The sequence below is a fragment of the Gymnoscopelus braueri genome, assembly GCF_963280865.1.
Source record: "Gymnoscopelus braueri genome assembly, chromosome: 4".
Classification (NCBI taxonomy): domain Eukaryota; kingdom Metazoa; phylum Chordata; class Actinopteri; order Myctophiformes; family Myctophidae; genus Gymnoscopelus; species Gymnoscopelus braueri.
In genome coordinates, this window is record NC_137605.1 from 20,100,617 (window position 1) to 20,116,026 (window position 15,410).

The 15,410-nt window shown below is 39.6% G+C and overlaps 3 protein-coding genes across 5 annotated transcripts in view; 2 read left to right on the forward strand and 1 right to left on the reverse strand.

Moving 5' to 3' along the window:
• Positions 1-530: 530 nt before the first annotated feature.
• LOC308084680 (uncharacterized protein) lies at positions 531-6,057 on the reverse strand. 2 transcript variants are annotated; one of them, XM_080427490.1, is made up of 6 exons: positions 5,773-6,057; positions 5,160-5,216; positions 3,388-3,504; positions 2,848-3,060; positions 2,494-2,692; positions 531-2,240 (listed from the first exon to the last, which is right to left on the reverse strand). In XM_080427490.1, exons 1-6 carry the CDS (start codon positions 5,994-5,996, stop codon positions 1,008-1,010), a joined length of 2,043 nt encoding a protein of 680 aa, XP_080283616.1. In that variant the 5' UTR covers positions 5,997-6,057; the 3' UTR covers positions 531-1,007. The 2 variants fall into 2 exon arrangements, with proteins under 2 accessions (XP_080283616.1, XP_080283615.1); XM_080427489.1 differs by having other exon boundaries at positions 2,494-2,695.
• Positions 6,058-6,360: 303 nt separating this feature from the next.
• ing4 (inhibitor of growth family, member 4) lies at positions 6,361-11,676 on the forward strand. The gene is made up of 8 exons (XM_080427516.1): positions 6,361-6,410; positions 7,628-7,699; positions 8,872-9,038; positions 9,530-9,644; positions 9,875-9,986; positions 10,256-10,400; positions 10,655-10,716; positions 10,874-11,676. The coding sequence occupies exons 1-8, from the start codon at positions 6,374-6,376 to the stop codon at positions 10,911-10,913; spliced, it is 750 nt and encodes a 249-aa protein (XP_080283642.1). The 5' UTR covers positions 6,361-6,373; the 3' UTR covers positions 10,914-11,676.
• Positions 11,677-12,725: 1,049 nt separating this feature from the next.
• ncapd2 (non-SMC condensin I complex, subunit D2) overlaps positions 12,726-15,410 on the forward strand; it is a 31,792-nt gene continuing 29,107 nt past the window's right edge. For both annotated transcript variants that reach the window (XM_080427622.1, XM_080427623.1), the window contains exons 1-4: positions 12,726-12,840; positions 13,674-13,793; positions 14,446-14,521; positions 14,731-14,789. In XM_080427622.1, the coding sequence (XP_080283748.1) occupies positions 13,676-13,793; positions 14,446-14,521; positions 14,731-14,789 (253 nt within the window). In that variant the 5' untranslated portion in view covers positions 12,726-12,840; positions 13,674-13,675. The remainder of the gene's footprint in view (positions 12,841-13,673; positions 13,794-14,445; positions 14,522-14,730; positions 14,790-15,410) is intronic.

A 15,410-nucleotide genomic window follows, 5' to 3' on the forward strand; every position in this document is an offset into this window, starting at 1 on the left:
GTAACCATTGCTATAGTGTTGGGGTCACCCCTTCTCTCCAGCTCGTTAGTAAAATGACAGAAAATGCATTTAGTTCAGGATACCAATTTTAGCCAATCAATCATGAGAAAGAACTCCAGGATACGGGGTAAGGGCACGGCCACACCGCACTTTTATTTTACCTCTGGGGTGGAATCTGCCAATGCTTTGTCAATGCAAATGCATGGATTCATGGTCTTGCAGATTTTTTCCAAGAATCCACGCATTTGCATTGACAAAGCATTGGCAGATTCCGCCCCAGAGGTAAAATAAAAGTGCTGTGTGGCCGTGCCCTAAACAAGTGAAATAGTATGTATTGATACAGAAATTAACAGGGATATTAAATGGCAATCCACCTTATGTATTTTATGTTTATTAAAGAGCTGTTATTGTTATTGAACAACTTTTTGAAACAAAATATCACTTGACACTTACACTACTATATTTGACATTTATTATTATTATATCGACATGGGAGGAATTTTCAATTTACCTCAATTGCTATTGTAATGAGCAGCGCTCTTTAGTATTATTTTCTTTACTTTAAGTCGATTGGTTGGACGGTTCTCGACACCATGACAGATACACACTCACATACAGACTCTCAGAGATTTGTGTAATGTATAGATTATATTCTTTTTATTTCAATCTCCACTGCCAGAAAAAACTAATCATTTTATTCTCAGTCACTCTTCAGGAACAGCAACCAGATTTGATAAGAAATTTGATACGCATGGATCCCCAAGATTTCTATTTCTGGGACCCCAATCTAAGAATTGGTCTGTCATTTGGTTCAGTATCCCTTTATTGTCTATGCTATGGTATAGATACCAGTGAAACTGATAAAAATAGCCATTCTTGTATGTTCTCTAGTTTTATTTACTTGTACATGTAATAATTGCGACCCGCTGGAAACCTCTCGAGGACCTCTGAGGGTCTCCGGACCCCACATCGAAAACAGGACAGCCAGATCAATGGTTTAATGGATTCTACTTTTGCTTTCCTCTACATCTCCCTCTGACCTTACGGGATTGGGCCCCACCCTTTTTCTTAGTTCTCTGCCCCGCTGGGTCAAAATCTGTGTCACTGTCATGCTCTTGCTCCACGTCTGCTGAGTCACTGTTGCCCTGACCTTCCTCATTCTCATCACCAATACATACCAGTCTCTTCAATTGGTTTGCGTCCTCTAAAGTGATCACTGCATTTTTCTTAGGCCTTCCTCTAGGTCTGCCTGTGGGCCTATAGTATTTACATTTCTTTGTACATTGGTCTTCTTTCTTTTCCTCCTCATCATCACCACCATTCTCAGTGTTGCACAATGTTTCCATACTTTGCTCAGCCTCCTCAGCATCAACAACACTGCTCTCTGTCTCACTCATTTCATCTTTTTCTACCTCGGATACATTCATACTTGTCTTCTCTATCTGAACTGTCATCCCTGGGTTAGGGACTTGTCCATGATAACGCTGGATGTGACTCTTCAGGCTAACATTGTGATTAAAGGACTTGTCACAGTGCTGACACTGGTAGGGTTTCTCTCCTGTGTGAACGCGCATGTGGGATTTGAGGTGGCATGACTGGGTGAATGAGCGCTGGCACACCTCACATACAAACTGCTTTGCTTTCGTGTGCACAACCATATGCCTCTCCAGTGAAAAGTTAATGAAAAACTCCATGCCGCATATGTGACAAATGTGTCTTTTGGGGCCTCTGTGACTCAGCAGGTGGTCACAGCGTTCTTGGATCTTGGCAAACACCTCTGGACAGTCAGGACATTGATAGGGTTTCGCTGCAGGGGGATGGCTCTGCTCATGGACAAGTTTGTCTGGTCTCGTTCTGAAGGTTGAGAAACAGTACTTGCACACATGCTTGTAGCTGTCCTTGTGGATCTTGCTGTGAGTTTTTAGCTTAAACTCAAAGAAATACCTCTTACCACACACATTACAAGAATAGGGCTTTTTGTTCTCACATGTGTGAGCCTTCTGACTGTAGAAATATTTTCCACATTCGGTACAGAGTTTGCGGAAACCCTTTTCACGTTTCTCATCTGTACCTAACTCACTGCCAGAGGGATCCCAATCACTGTCTGAATTGCGATCTCCACCGTCCACCTCGCTATCCGAGGAGTCATTTCCATCACTAGCACCAATAATTGCAGTAATGGCAGCAGCACAACTCTCTGGATCACTGGTGCAGCTGCGAGGGTCACCCGAGGGAACTGCCTGTAAAAGATAGAGAAGAGATGAGATGACTACTAAAGTCTGCAGTTGGAATGATTCTCTCATAGTTACTTCACAGGCAAAATCCCGGCCTGGTGGGGATTAAAAGATACATTTTAAAATATCAGTATCAATGGCTGGTAAGACATTGCCGTGCATGGGCCTATTTATGAGTGTGTAGTATGTTTGTGTTTTTCAACATCCCTTTGCATCAATATTCAAGTTATAATGGATACATAATTAGCTATTTAAATACCATCTCTGTTTGTTGACTCCTCCAGTTTCTGCTGAAGTGGCATTGGAGGCACAGCTGATGAACAGCCAGGAAGGTCCCTCTTGTTTCTTTCTGGACTTCACACATGAGGCCACACGCTGGACACTTTTCAAACAGTTGGAGGAGACAGTCTTCATCCACAATGTATTTAGGGACATCATTTATGGAGGGTGAGGCTTGTCTGCTTAAGGGATGGGAGAGAAAGGGACACATTAAACAAATTATATAATCAATAAGTGACTATACTAGTACTATTAATATTACTACAACTATTATATTATACTACACTAGTTCTATTCAACTGGCCATTATAGCTATGCTTTGGAGCTGACTTACGATAGTGCTGACTCTGTGAAGACAGATTGAGCAGAGATGTAAGTGGAGTCGTGGGCATTGACCTCAACGGTGTCTCCATCACATTCATGAACATCATCATTTATTGTCAGCCGTGCGTTAGATGGTTGACAGGGCTCCTGGTGTGTTGAGCTGAGGATTGAAGGTGGTCTTTTCCAGTGGATTGGGGTAACGCCAACACTCACAGACAGCACACTTAAAATAGACGTCACAGGATTGGATGTGAGAAGGGGAAATGGTTTGTGGATTATTGGAGAGGGTTGGAAGGGGCACTTTTATTTGTAATTTCCTCATATATATATATATATTACAGTGAAAAAAATCCACAAATGCAATGATGACATACTGAAACCAGTTACTAAATACTGCACATAATGGCTTGCATCCAATGTCAACAAACTCAAATGCTTTTGTTAGGCATCAAAGAACCACGACAATGCGTCAGATGGTTCCAGTTGCCATTTTCTTTGCTACGCTCAGGGTAAACTTTCTCAACTTTGCTCATTTGCACAATAGACTCACCGGTCGGAAAGAGACTCAGCACAGATGCTGGAAACAGGAGGTGGGGGTGGTGTTCTTGGAGTCTGAAAACCCCATTCTTCTGGTGTCAAAGGTGACGAATCATCATCAGACGTGCAACTACAAGAAGACACATACGTTGTATTACAGGGTTTCATGCAGGAAAAAAACGTAGTCTAGGTGCTACTTGAGGGGTGTGCACGGGGTCCAATAACCTTTCGGTTTTCTGTTGCCTATCATTGTGATAAAAAAAATCTTCTCCACTATAATTCTACTTTCTCCCTTTTCTGTTTAATTTTGTACTTGTTTTTATTTTCATTATATTCAAATGTCCATTCATAATGTGTTCATGATGATAAGTGATATACTGCAAAGGTCGTCGGGCTCGAAAATCGAACCTGCATACATGTAGTATGAGCCTTATAGGCCATCAGCGCTCCCGATCACTCACATCACCGAGGATACCTGTATGCTCAAAAAATGCTTTCTGTGGACATGGCCAGACTTCATGTACAAAGCATTCCCGGTGCACACTCCGTTTTGGTGCCCAGACTTCTCAGGTGCCCAGACCCTGTATATTCAATTCAATTTTTATTCCAGACGCACAGGGGGTCCATATTACATACAGATAAAAACAGAATTTATTCACGTTGCTCACTCTGTTTTGGTGCCCGGTTTTACTAAGTGCCCACGCCCCCTTGTTCTGGTGTATACTTGATGTATATTTGACATTGTATCTACTTGTTATAACTTGTTTTTCTCTATTCACTACACTTATGACTTTTTTTCTTTTTTTTTTACAGCAAAACGTTTTGAGTTTGATCAAAACAATAATTTACCTCAATCCTTTACACCAGGGGTGCCCACACTTTTTTAACTTGAGTTCTACTATTGAAATTGCCAGCTCAAGGTGATCTACCACTCGCGCGTGCATGAGTGGTAGGCATGGTGGTAGGCATGGTGGGCGAAATTTGCGTGGTTTTGGGTGGATTTTTTTTTCTTTTTTCAGTTTTTTGGTTGGTTTTTGTTAGTTTCTTTTCCGTTTTTTGGTTACTTTATTTAGGTTTTAGGGTTAGGGTCAGGATTAGGTTATATAATTATTATTTTTGCCTGATTTTACCGATTTATTATAACAAAAAATGTAATTCATTCATTTTATTTACCAACCAACAAATAATTATTATCCCATTAATGAAAATACTTAAACATTTACCTATGGGGGCTAAATAACAACATGAAAGGCGGTTACACACCGGCGAATATGCGAATATAGGCCTACGCAAAATTCGGACTCGTTCCGAATAATTAAAAGACGCTTTTTTCGCTCCGCGAAACTGGTTTGGAAGCTTGCATTGACTTTATAAGGTTTTTAAAAACCTTATAAACCTTATTATTCGCATGAAAAAAATCACCCCGGTGTGTAAGGACCTTAAGGCATTAGGACTGTTTCAATATTTTTCCTGGCACCCCCCCCCATTTACTGCCGCGCCACCATTTTCTGCCACAGCGCCACCTAGAGCCTGAAAAAAAAAAAAAAAAAAAAAAAGTTTTTTTTTTTTTTTTTCAGGGGCATTGCAGGTGGTCTACCTGCGCAGCCTCTGCGGTCTACTGGTCGATCGCGATCGACGTAATGGGCACCCCTGCTTTACACGGTTGCTTGTGCTAAACATTACATTTTATGTTAAAAGTGCACATATACTGTACATCCATAGTCCGTCTAACTGTTATATGGACGTATGTCTTTATGTTATGCGTTTATGTTAGATTCTACATACCTTTCCAATTTCACGTCAATACTCGATAGAGGACCCTTGGATATGTGGTCGTCGTAGCTGAAAAATAAATAGACATTGATTGATTGAATACTTTCTTAATAGTAAAACATTTTTTTAAACAGCACTGAGGTAGGCTACAGTAAGACACTAAGGGAAAAGGAAAACACAAAAAAAGTCCTGTTTGACCCCTCATTTCAACGGGAATTATCCCCCATTGTAGCTTTCTGATAGATGCTTTTTCAGGCCAGTTTAGAAAGAAACCAGTTTAATCACATCCTGAAATGGACAATGTCAGGGCATTCCATATGATGATTGGTGGCAGAGTAGTAGAATGATACCTTTCCCACGTTTGTTCTATATGGGGGGGGGGTAAATGTATTTAGCAAATGTGGAGTAATAAAATACAAGGTCTGTGAATGTACACACACATAGATAGCTCAGACACTGGGAGCTGCTGTAACATGAGCGGCTAACAGCCCTGATATAAAGTGCTGACTCCCGAGCCTATATTTTGTTTCAAAGAAGTTGTAAACAAACGTAGGCCTATGCATCGCACAAATTAGTAAAACAATGACGCACAACTACGTATTACGTTAATTTGAAATAAACTTACCAGTCTAAAAGTTTAATAGCAACATCAGCGTCTGTCCATTGTCCCGTCTCTTTCATGAACTTTTTCCAACGATCGTAGGCATAAGTGAGGTAAATCCGGGATTTCTGTCTTGCACGGTCTAATTCTTTTTTGTTTTGCATACCCTCTGCGGATCTTCTTTGCCTCTTAGCTGGTGGAGCTTTAGTTACCGGGAGCTGTCTTTTCGTTAGCTGTTGTTTCTCCATCTTCAAATCCTCTACTACGGTTCAAGCTGCGTGAAATTCCTTTTTGGTACTAGCGTGTAGTTCCTGGCCAAACAGGAAATTCATGGAGTGGGTGTTGTGAAACATTTGCCACTCACAAAAGATATACAATTTAACTTTAGTTTTGTTGAAAAAGTTACCTAGTATTACTTTAAGTAAAACATGTGAGTACTTCTTCCATCGCCGGAGATATGTAGGGAAGGAAATACGCTTGTGTTTGTGCGGTTAGTGCGCGCACATTCGCACACGTGTGTTGTATGTGCACCGCGCGCATTTCTTTGACCCCGCCCCTCCTCGTGTGATTGCCAATCGGAACGCTCCTTTCTGTACCGGAAGTTTTGTTGTTTACATTTTCCAAGATGGCGGCGGGAATGTATTTGGAGCATTATTTAGACAGTAAGCTATGCGTTTTTATTGTGTTGTTATTGGGTCAAATGAAGCGTACATTTATTGCACGACACTTTTTTAATGCATCGTATTAATTTGTGGTTAAATTGCGTAATTAACAGTAACGCTCTGATGTGTAATAGCTTGTGGTCATCGTTTTGTGGGCTCGGTCTATTTACTGGACGATTACATTACTGTAAACCGTCTTCCACAGTGTTGCCATGTACGCCTATTATAAGCTACTTTTGGGCTTATTTGTCTGCAAGGTCGCTTGTAAATATCGGTAGTAAAGTGTAGTTGCGATGTGATGCGACGCGTTGTGAGCTTGTGGATCTGCTATTTTCAAATAGCCGTAGCCTAGTTGCTTCTTTTGGGCTTGTTTTCATAGAACTGGTTGCTTCTTATTCTCACAAAACCTGGCAACACTGGTCTTCCAATAAATAGACCAAGCCATGAAAACCGTTGAGTTCTCCATCCTAGCATCAATTTACCTTGAAATAGCTCATTGATCTTTTCTTTTTGTTTATATCTAAACCGGAATGTGTTGTGTGTGACCTTAGCAATTCACATTTTGTTTGCTTATGTTCAACATAAAGCAGCATCCATTATGTAATGTACAGTACCTAACAACTGGACAGCTTGGCTGGCATTTACATTTGTTTTCCAGACAAACTGACTTACAGTGGTGTAAAGTAACTAAGTACATTTACTCAAGCACTGTCAAATTTTGAGGAATTTTTTACTTTACTGGAGTATTTCCAATTTTCTGTACTTTTACTTCTACTCCACTACATCACAGAGGCAAATATACTTTTACTCCACTACAATAATTGAGTTACTACTACTAGTTACTTTGTAGATTTTGATTATTATTACAAAACATAGACCCACTTCGGCTCTATATACACTTCAGCCATTTGAAAATTGCCGATCTACAAGCTTTGTGAGCTTGTAGATCTGCTATTTTCAAAAGATTTGTATAAATTTTTAACTTTTGAAATGGGACATTCTGCTTAATCAGTACTTTCTACTTTTGGTACTTTAACTACATTTTGATGCCAATACTTTTGTACTTTTTGAATTCCAGACTTTTACTTAAGTCTAACAGAGTATTTCTACATTGCAGTATTGATACTTTTACTTAAGTAAGAAATGTGAGTACTTTTTCCACCACTGGGTTTTCCAGACAAACTGACTGACAGACTTGTTATCTTTCCCTTCACCAGGCATAGAAAATCTGCCTTTCGAACTGCAGAGAAACTTCAATTTGATGAGGGACCTGGATCAACGCACAGAAGGTGAGCAGAACTATAGAATAGTGAACATGAAAGTTCAACTGGCAAGCTGAACTCACACTCCAGTTTACAGACGTCAACATACCATTCAAACACAATAATAATTTTGTTTAAATTATATACTTAATGAGAATAACTTTTAATATTTCATACTCTGACAGTACTTAACTAATTAGTAGTGTCAATAGATGGAGAGTGAGTTTACATGGTCCGAGTATTCCACATGTAATAATAATGAATTGCATTTTTATATTGCGCTTTTCTAAGTACTCGCTTACTCAAAGCGCTTTACATTCATACATTGGGAGGTGAAGGGGGCGAACAGTCGACGCCAGCGTCCTCACCGCCCACATTCAAGTACCATCACCATTCACACACACATTCATACACCGATGGCGGAGAAAACCATGCAAGGCACCAACCTGCTCATCGGGAGCAATTAGGGGTTCAGCGTCTTGCTCAAGGACACTTCGGATATTTTACAGAAAGGGAAAATGTAGCTAAAATGCACTAGACATACTTATTGTCCATAGTGGAGTTTAATAATATGTGTGACAACATAACTTAAAATAGCACATCTACAAGCTGTGTTGCGAGCTTGTAGATCAGCTATTTCCAGTAAAGAGATTTGTTGTAGACTAGAGGGAATAAAAGGAGAGGACCAATTATCCGACATCATACGCCGATGGCGCTGAAACCATGCAAGGCACCAACCTGCTCATCGGGAGCAATGAGGGGTTCAGCGTCTTGCTCAAGGACACTTCGACACTAACTCTGGGGGAGCCCGGGATCGAACTGGGAACCTCGTGGTTCCCATCCGGCGTACCGGCCACTCTACCCCATAGCCACTGCTGCCCACATGTATCTAGTTTACAGTGTTCATACGCATTTTCATACCCCCTGGTCTATCGGATATTTTACAGAAAGGGAAAATGTAGCATCTTAAAATTGTGTAGCTAAAATGCACTAGACATACTTATTGTCCATAGTGGAGTTTAATAATATGTGTGACAACATAACTTAAAATAGCACATCTACAAGCTCACAACATGTTACCATGTTGTGTTGCGAGCTTGTAGATCAGCTATTTCCAGGGAAGAGATTTGGTGTAGACTAGAGGGAATAAAAGTAGAGGACCAATTATAGATCCCTGTTTCTGCGTTTCTGTCCTGCAGATTTGAAGAGCCAGATAGACTCCCTGGCTAAAGAGTACACATCCAATGCTCGGACTCTATCCTCTGAGCAGAAACTCTCCATACTCAGGCAGATTCAGCAGTCCTACAGCAAATGCAAGGAGTTTGGAGATGATAAAGTACAACTGGCCATGCAGACCTACGAAATGGTTAGTACTACTACTGCCTATTATCCATTATACTACATGATGCAAGTACTGGGCAACGTAACAAATGCTCCAATACGATGAGTCTTTTAATTAACAATATGAAAATGTCTACATTGAGATGTTTTATTTTCTAACGTGTAACATTAATCGGGTCATGCCTATGTTCCCTCAGCCCTATGTTCCCTCAGTTTAGGATAAGGCTTGGAGTTAGGGTTGGTGTTAGTGTTGGTTTTAGGGAACATAGGTAACGCTCCCACATTAATGAACAATGTTGAGAAATATACAAATAATTTTAGAGAAAGCAGTTTGGAGATATCAATATTTGGTCCATAATGGACACTTTTAAGTCATTTCACCCAGCACTGCTATATACTAATATTTGTTATTGCAATAATGAATATATACATACTGTAAGCATGTAGTGCTTGGAAGCAGTATATCTAATGTGTATACTTGACATGCAAATAAGGTCTGATCAACTTTTTCTGCAGGTCGACAAGCACATCAGGCGTCTGGACACAGACTTGGCCCGGTTTGAGGCTGACCTGAAGGAGAAGCAGATTGAGAGCACCGACTATGATTCCACCTCCAGTAAGGGAAAGAAAAGTATGTGAAAAAGAATGGAACTGGATGTGCAATTGTGCATGTTTTATCTTTTATGTAGGAAAACATACTGTATGTGGCCATTGTATTTGCTTAAGCTTAACGTCTGTGTTTTCCAGTGAGGGATATGTAGTAGATTGAAATTGTTTGCTTATCTTTGTTTTCTATTATGTATAATGCAACATTTCCTCAGATATCATAGAATATGTTTTATTGCATTTTTATAATGTAAGGTGACCTCAGGCAGAAGGAGAAGAAGGTGGCTAAAACCAGGTCTAAAGTGAAGAGTTCAGATGAAGATGGCAGCCCCAAGAGCACACAGAAGAAAGTCAAACTCCTCCAACCGTGAGTTTGCCATTTTGCATCAACAGGATTGTTGACTTGTATTCACACTGGCATCATTTGGTGGCACCGATATAATTTAGTCAATATGAGAGATATTGTAGAAGATGATCAGAAGAAGCTACTAATATCTCTGGCCTTTTCATTCTTTACTGTTGGTTGCATGTAACAGAAGTGATCATGGAAATCGTTCATTCTGTGATTGTTTGTAGTTGCTCTCGATATTGCCTCAAAAGGTAAATATATATTCACACGTTTCCTTCTGTTCTCAGAGGGGAGTTCAACACCCCTGCTGCCAACTTTGGGAATGTGCACCCATCTGACGTTCTGGACATGCCGGTGGACCCCAACGAGCCCACCTACTGTCTGTGTCACCAGGTCTCCTACGGCGAGATGATAGGCTGTGACAACACCGATGTAAGTTCCACTGCACGATGTCCATGTGAACGGACAATGAGAGAAATACAGTACAAAGATACAGCATACACATTTTGTGGTGTAATACTGTATAAGTCATGTGTTTTGTTTAGTCATATTTCTGTTGCCTAGAAATAATTTCCACACTGTTGGCCACTGACACATTTTTACAGTTTTTTGAATTACAGTGCAAAAGCATATGTGTAGCAAATGGATTGCATTCATCTGATGTTTGGTTGTTGTCATTTCCTCAGTGTTCCATTGAGTGGTTCCATTTTGCTTGTGTGGGCCTGACAACCAAACCAAGAGGCAAATGGTAAGAAATTAGCGCACTGCAACACCTACTGTAACACACACACATCTTAAATAACAAGTGAGGAATGGATAGTGTGTCATAACAGATGTGATTGCTGCAGTAAAAAAGTAATTCTGTAATTAACCTTCCTGTTGAATTTCCATTTCATTCCATGCAGGTATTGTCCACGCTGCTCTCAAGACAGAAAGAGGAAATAAAGTCACCTGAAAGTTTACCTGAAACTAAATGGATGGTCACCAATCAGATAAAGAATCAGGAGGAGAAAAAATAGTATTTTCTACATTAGTTACTAGTAATTTGTTTTTTTCATCTTCCTTAACATTTGGTGCTTTTTCTTTTGGTTTACATTTTTGATTGCATTGCTTTGATGTAATGTGTGAAGGAGACTGACGGTTACTAATGTATTTAAATATTGATTTTTGAAATGGTTGACTTTTTTGTAGTTACTTTTGGTGCTCTCATCATGTGAGGTTATGTCTTTTTTATTTTATTTTTTATTTTACATTTCATTTTACAAGTGAACAATAAACACTACAATTCCCCTAATGGTTTGACGGTTCTAGCATCCATAATACTGCATTCATATAGCCTACAAGACTACAAAGTTTGGTATATTTTACCTGACAGCATTTTAGGTCAAATACCCCATTTGGCCCTGGATAATTTAATGCTTTATTAGGTAGTTGTGTTCATTTGCTTAATCTGAGAACACTAGCTTTTATTTTGAAAGTATAACAAAGCAGAGTGAAAGGCTATGAAGACCAATGGCATTTCAGCGGTATTGACTCATCTGTGGTAGTAGATTGACACATTTCATTTTAGCATTTGATTTGATGGATATATACAGAGCAAGCTGTTTCTTGAGCAAAAAAACAAAAGCAATTTCTGTAGCTGAAACATTGGTACAACTGAGATTGGATGGATGATTGTGTTTTCCATTATTTCAATACAGCTACTACCTCAAAATCGTGCCTTTTGTTGTCCTTTGTAACCTTGCTTCCATATATTATATTGGACTTTATTGAAGGGAACTGGAAAAATAGTCTGTCCGCTACTGACAGCAGAGTTGCCCCTAGATGGCTGTGATATTACATAAAAGTAATTATTAGTATTCCAGATACTCAGCCATAGGTCACTCCTATGCCCGCCTGGCTAGCAGAATCATTAAAAGTTGTGGTGCTGCGTGTGTACTCAGTGTGACCTGGAGTCAGATATTGTCCTCTAGTTTCAGATCCATTTGAAAGTTCTGACAGAAAACGTGTCTTTAGTAAAATATCTCCACTTCTCCATATCTCCAGCACACGGACAACATTCTCTGCCCGCAACGGGATCCGAAATGACTGCTGGACTGAACATATGAAAACTTCCTTTGAAAAACACAAAAGTATGGGGCACACAATTGACAGGTGAAGATTAATTACCAATCACAATGCACCAGGTCCACTTTATGGATGGAGTAGGGTTGTTTCTCAAACTTTTTCAAGTCAAGGACCCCCAAATTGGTATGTATTTGGCCGCAGACCCCACCCCATCTGAAAAGGTTTTGTGCCAGGGACCCCCCCCCCCCTCCCCAGAAGAGAAGATTTATGTGAAGACATTTTGATTAGTCGATATTTTTCAAAAATAGCTGATGTACAAGCTTGTATATCTGCTATTTTTGAATAGCCAACATATAAATGGACAATGAAAGTGGTTAAAATGATTGTGACGCTGTATTAACTCCTTTAGCCAGCGGACCCCACTTTGAGAACCAATGGCCGTAGGCAGTAGGCACTGTCTGGGGCATTCCTGCAGAACTAGAGACCGCAGTGTCAGTAAACCATTGAAAATCTGTAATATAATACTGTAGTTAGTAGTATAATAGGTATAGATTCAGAGTTATGTTCATGATTCACCAGTAGATGTCGCTCTGTTTCCAGGAGAGTAGGAGTTTGGGTTTTGGGGTGCTGTGATTGGCCGGTAAGGCTCTGAGGGCGGGGCCGGTACGTTGCACTTCCTGGGCGCCATTTCAAAAATCGACGTTTCAATTTGAAATAGTTTGAGACGGTGGATAATACAGAAGCCTGGTCCACCTCGTCATTACTATTATTGTGGTCAGTCGGACTACAACCAGCAACGGCGGCGGTGAGAATATATGTATATATATATATATATGTGTACTCTTTCCACTAAGTACATTTTGTTATATTATATCGTTGTTAATATAAACCACAACTCATGGAATGGTGCTCGTGTGTTAGCTTATTAGCTAATGCTAATAATAATGTTTGCTTGCCTACTGCGAACTTGTTTTTAAAAAGTGTTGTCTAACATGCTGTCATTATTACCATGTTGTTCAACTGTTACTATGGTATTACTATGGTATTTAACGCAAATAAGCTCGTTATTTAACTTGCGTCAGCGGTTGTCGTTGTAACGCGAGGTTGACATCTAACTGTTGTTGATTATCTTCAGTGGTGGGAACTGGAAAGTAACTAAGTACATGTACTCAAGTACTATACTTAACTATAAATATGAGGTACTTTTACTTAACTGGAGTATTTTACATTTTCAGTACTTTTACTTCTACTCACTATAGCCTTAGATCAAGACTATGTATTTTATAGTCTTGACTTTTACTTTCGAGTTTACGAGAGTATTAGCGACCCCCCCCCGCCCAGTTTGCCCTGGAATTTCACCAGTAAAGCCCTTATTTCTCCGAACATGTACAAATGCTAAATATAATTCACGGGGCGCATCCGGTGAAAGCCGGAATTACACTCATGTAAACAGAAAGTTAACAACGGGGGGAAAGAAAATACTGTTCGGCCACAGACGGGATTAAAACACTTCATTATTGAAAGATATTCAAACATACATTGCACAAACACGCCGGACACCTAGTTAACATTTGGGGCACGCGGGTTATGTGTGTTCATCCTGTTGTTAATATAATACCATTTATTATTATAATTCAGGGATGTCTCAGGACTTCTTCGTGCCCGTGACCGTGGGTGACCTGGTCAAGTCTGGTGGCATCAACCAGTATGTTGTCCAAGATGTGCTTTCTCCCAAACAGCTGTCTTCACATCTCACCAGTAAGTAGTAGAGAAGTAGAAGTTTAGATTGTATGTCATATGGCATTTTTTATTATTTTAAAGGAACAACCAGTGATGGTACGATTATAGTCTGAAGAAACTAAATAACACTATGAATGTATGAAATCACATGAGCATTCATGAATTGGAGGTTTTATTGTATTTCACCCACAACATGTCTCTTCTTTTTTTTTATAGGCCTTTCAATCAAATAATACACTGACTAAGACGATACAATATAATAAATGAAAATTATTAAATAAAAAAAACATATTTACACTTGGTGTTACTAAGCTTCTACGATTATACATTATAACTGACGTTTTAAATAGTAAATCAGTTAAATTGCTGCATCCTTAACCAGTGACGTGTTTACATTGATTGACTTTAGCTCTTTAAACACTAACCAACAGGTAAATGCCAAGATGTAAACCTTTTACAGACATGAAGCCTATTACAATTAAAATACATAATGTTTGTCAACGCTGGATAAAACAAACAAGGCCCTATATTTCCATTTACCGGTATACACATGTTCAAGAAAGCTCCATCAATTCAGATCACACTATAAAATTATGGGGGCTTTCAAATATTTTGTGGATGCTTGAACATCACATTTTCTCTGACGCGGTTCTATATTTATCACATACAGTTTTCAAGGCAGCACTCCGAAGTAAGGGACCTTTGTGTATCCTGGAGCATTTTGACACCGGCTACAGTGTGCTACAGTAAGTGCCTGTCCTGTATTTGCTCCTGCACTTATTCCTGAGTGTTAATTTAACTGAGAATGTACACAATCACATTACATGTGTACACTCTTCAGAAATACAAATGAATAATTAGAAATGGCACTGAAGCTTTTACTGTGTGTTGTTGCCGTCAAATCGTTATGGGAATCTAGCTGCTTGTTTACTGTTTTCTATTTATTTTTTCCAAGGCATTGCCGTACATTGGACTTAAACATCAAAGAGGACACTCTTGAGTTACTTGTCCAAGGTAAACAACCTTCTGGTGTTATGATGTAGGGCTGGAGAATTGGCTTGAAGTTGATAATTGTATAATATCGAGTATATTGTTGCATGTAAGTGAACAATTGTAAAGCCATGAATGCCCTCGGCTGTCCAGCCTTCATCAGTATAAATCTAACAGTGCCATACTTTGTCCTCCACATGTCATTATCCGATGCTTTGTTTACCAACCAGCAATTAAATACTGATCTATGATCAGTTGGGGCTTAAGCCCAACCCTAACTTGTATTACATATTTACATTTATTGTTCATGTGATTGTATTTACTATTTGTTTTGTTTGTTCCAACTTCAAGTTCAATGAGTGCCATTAAGTCAAATAACCCGAGACATCTTTCAGGAGTGAGGTGTCATCACCTTCATTAACGATGATTGATCACCTGGTCTTGTTACTTCCTCTCTAAAAAGGGGCTGGAGCAAACCCTGTTAGATTCATACTAATCTCTCAAGAACAGATTCTGCACTGCGTGAGAATCTGTCGTGAAGGCTCGTCGTAACATGTACACACTGGGCTACAAGTGGGCGTGCCTTCAGATCAGGAAGCAGGCCGCGCTTTACCCAATCAAATGTAGTGGGCGGGATTCACATGT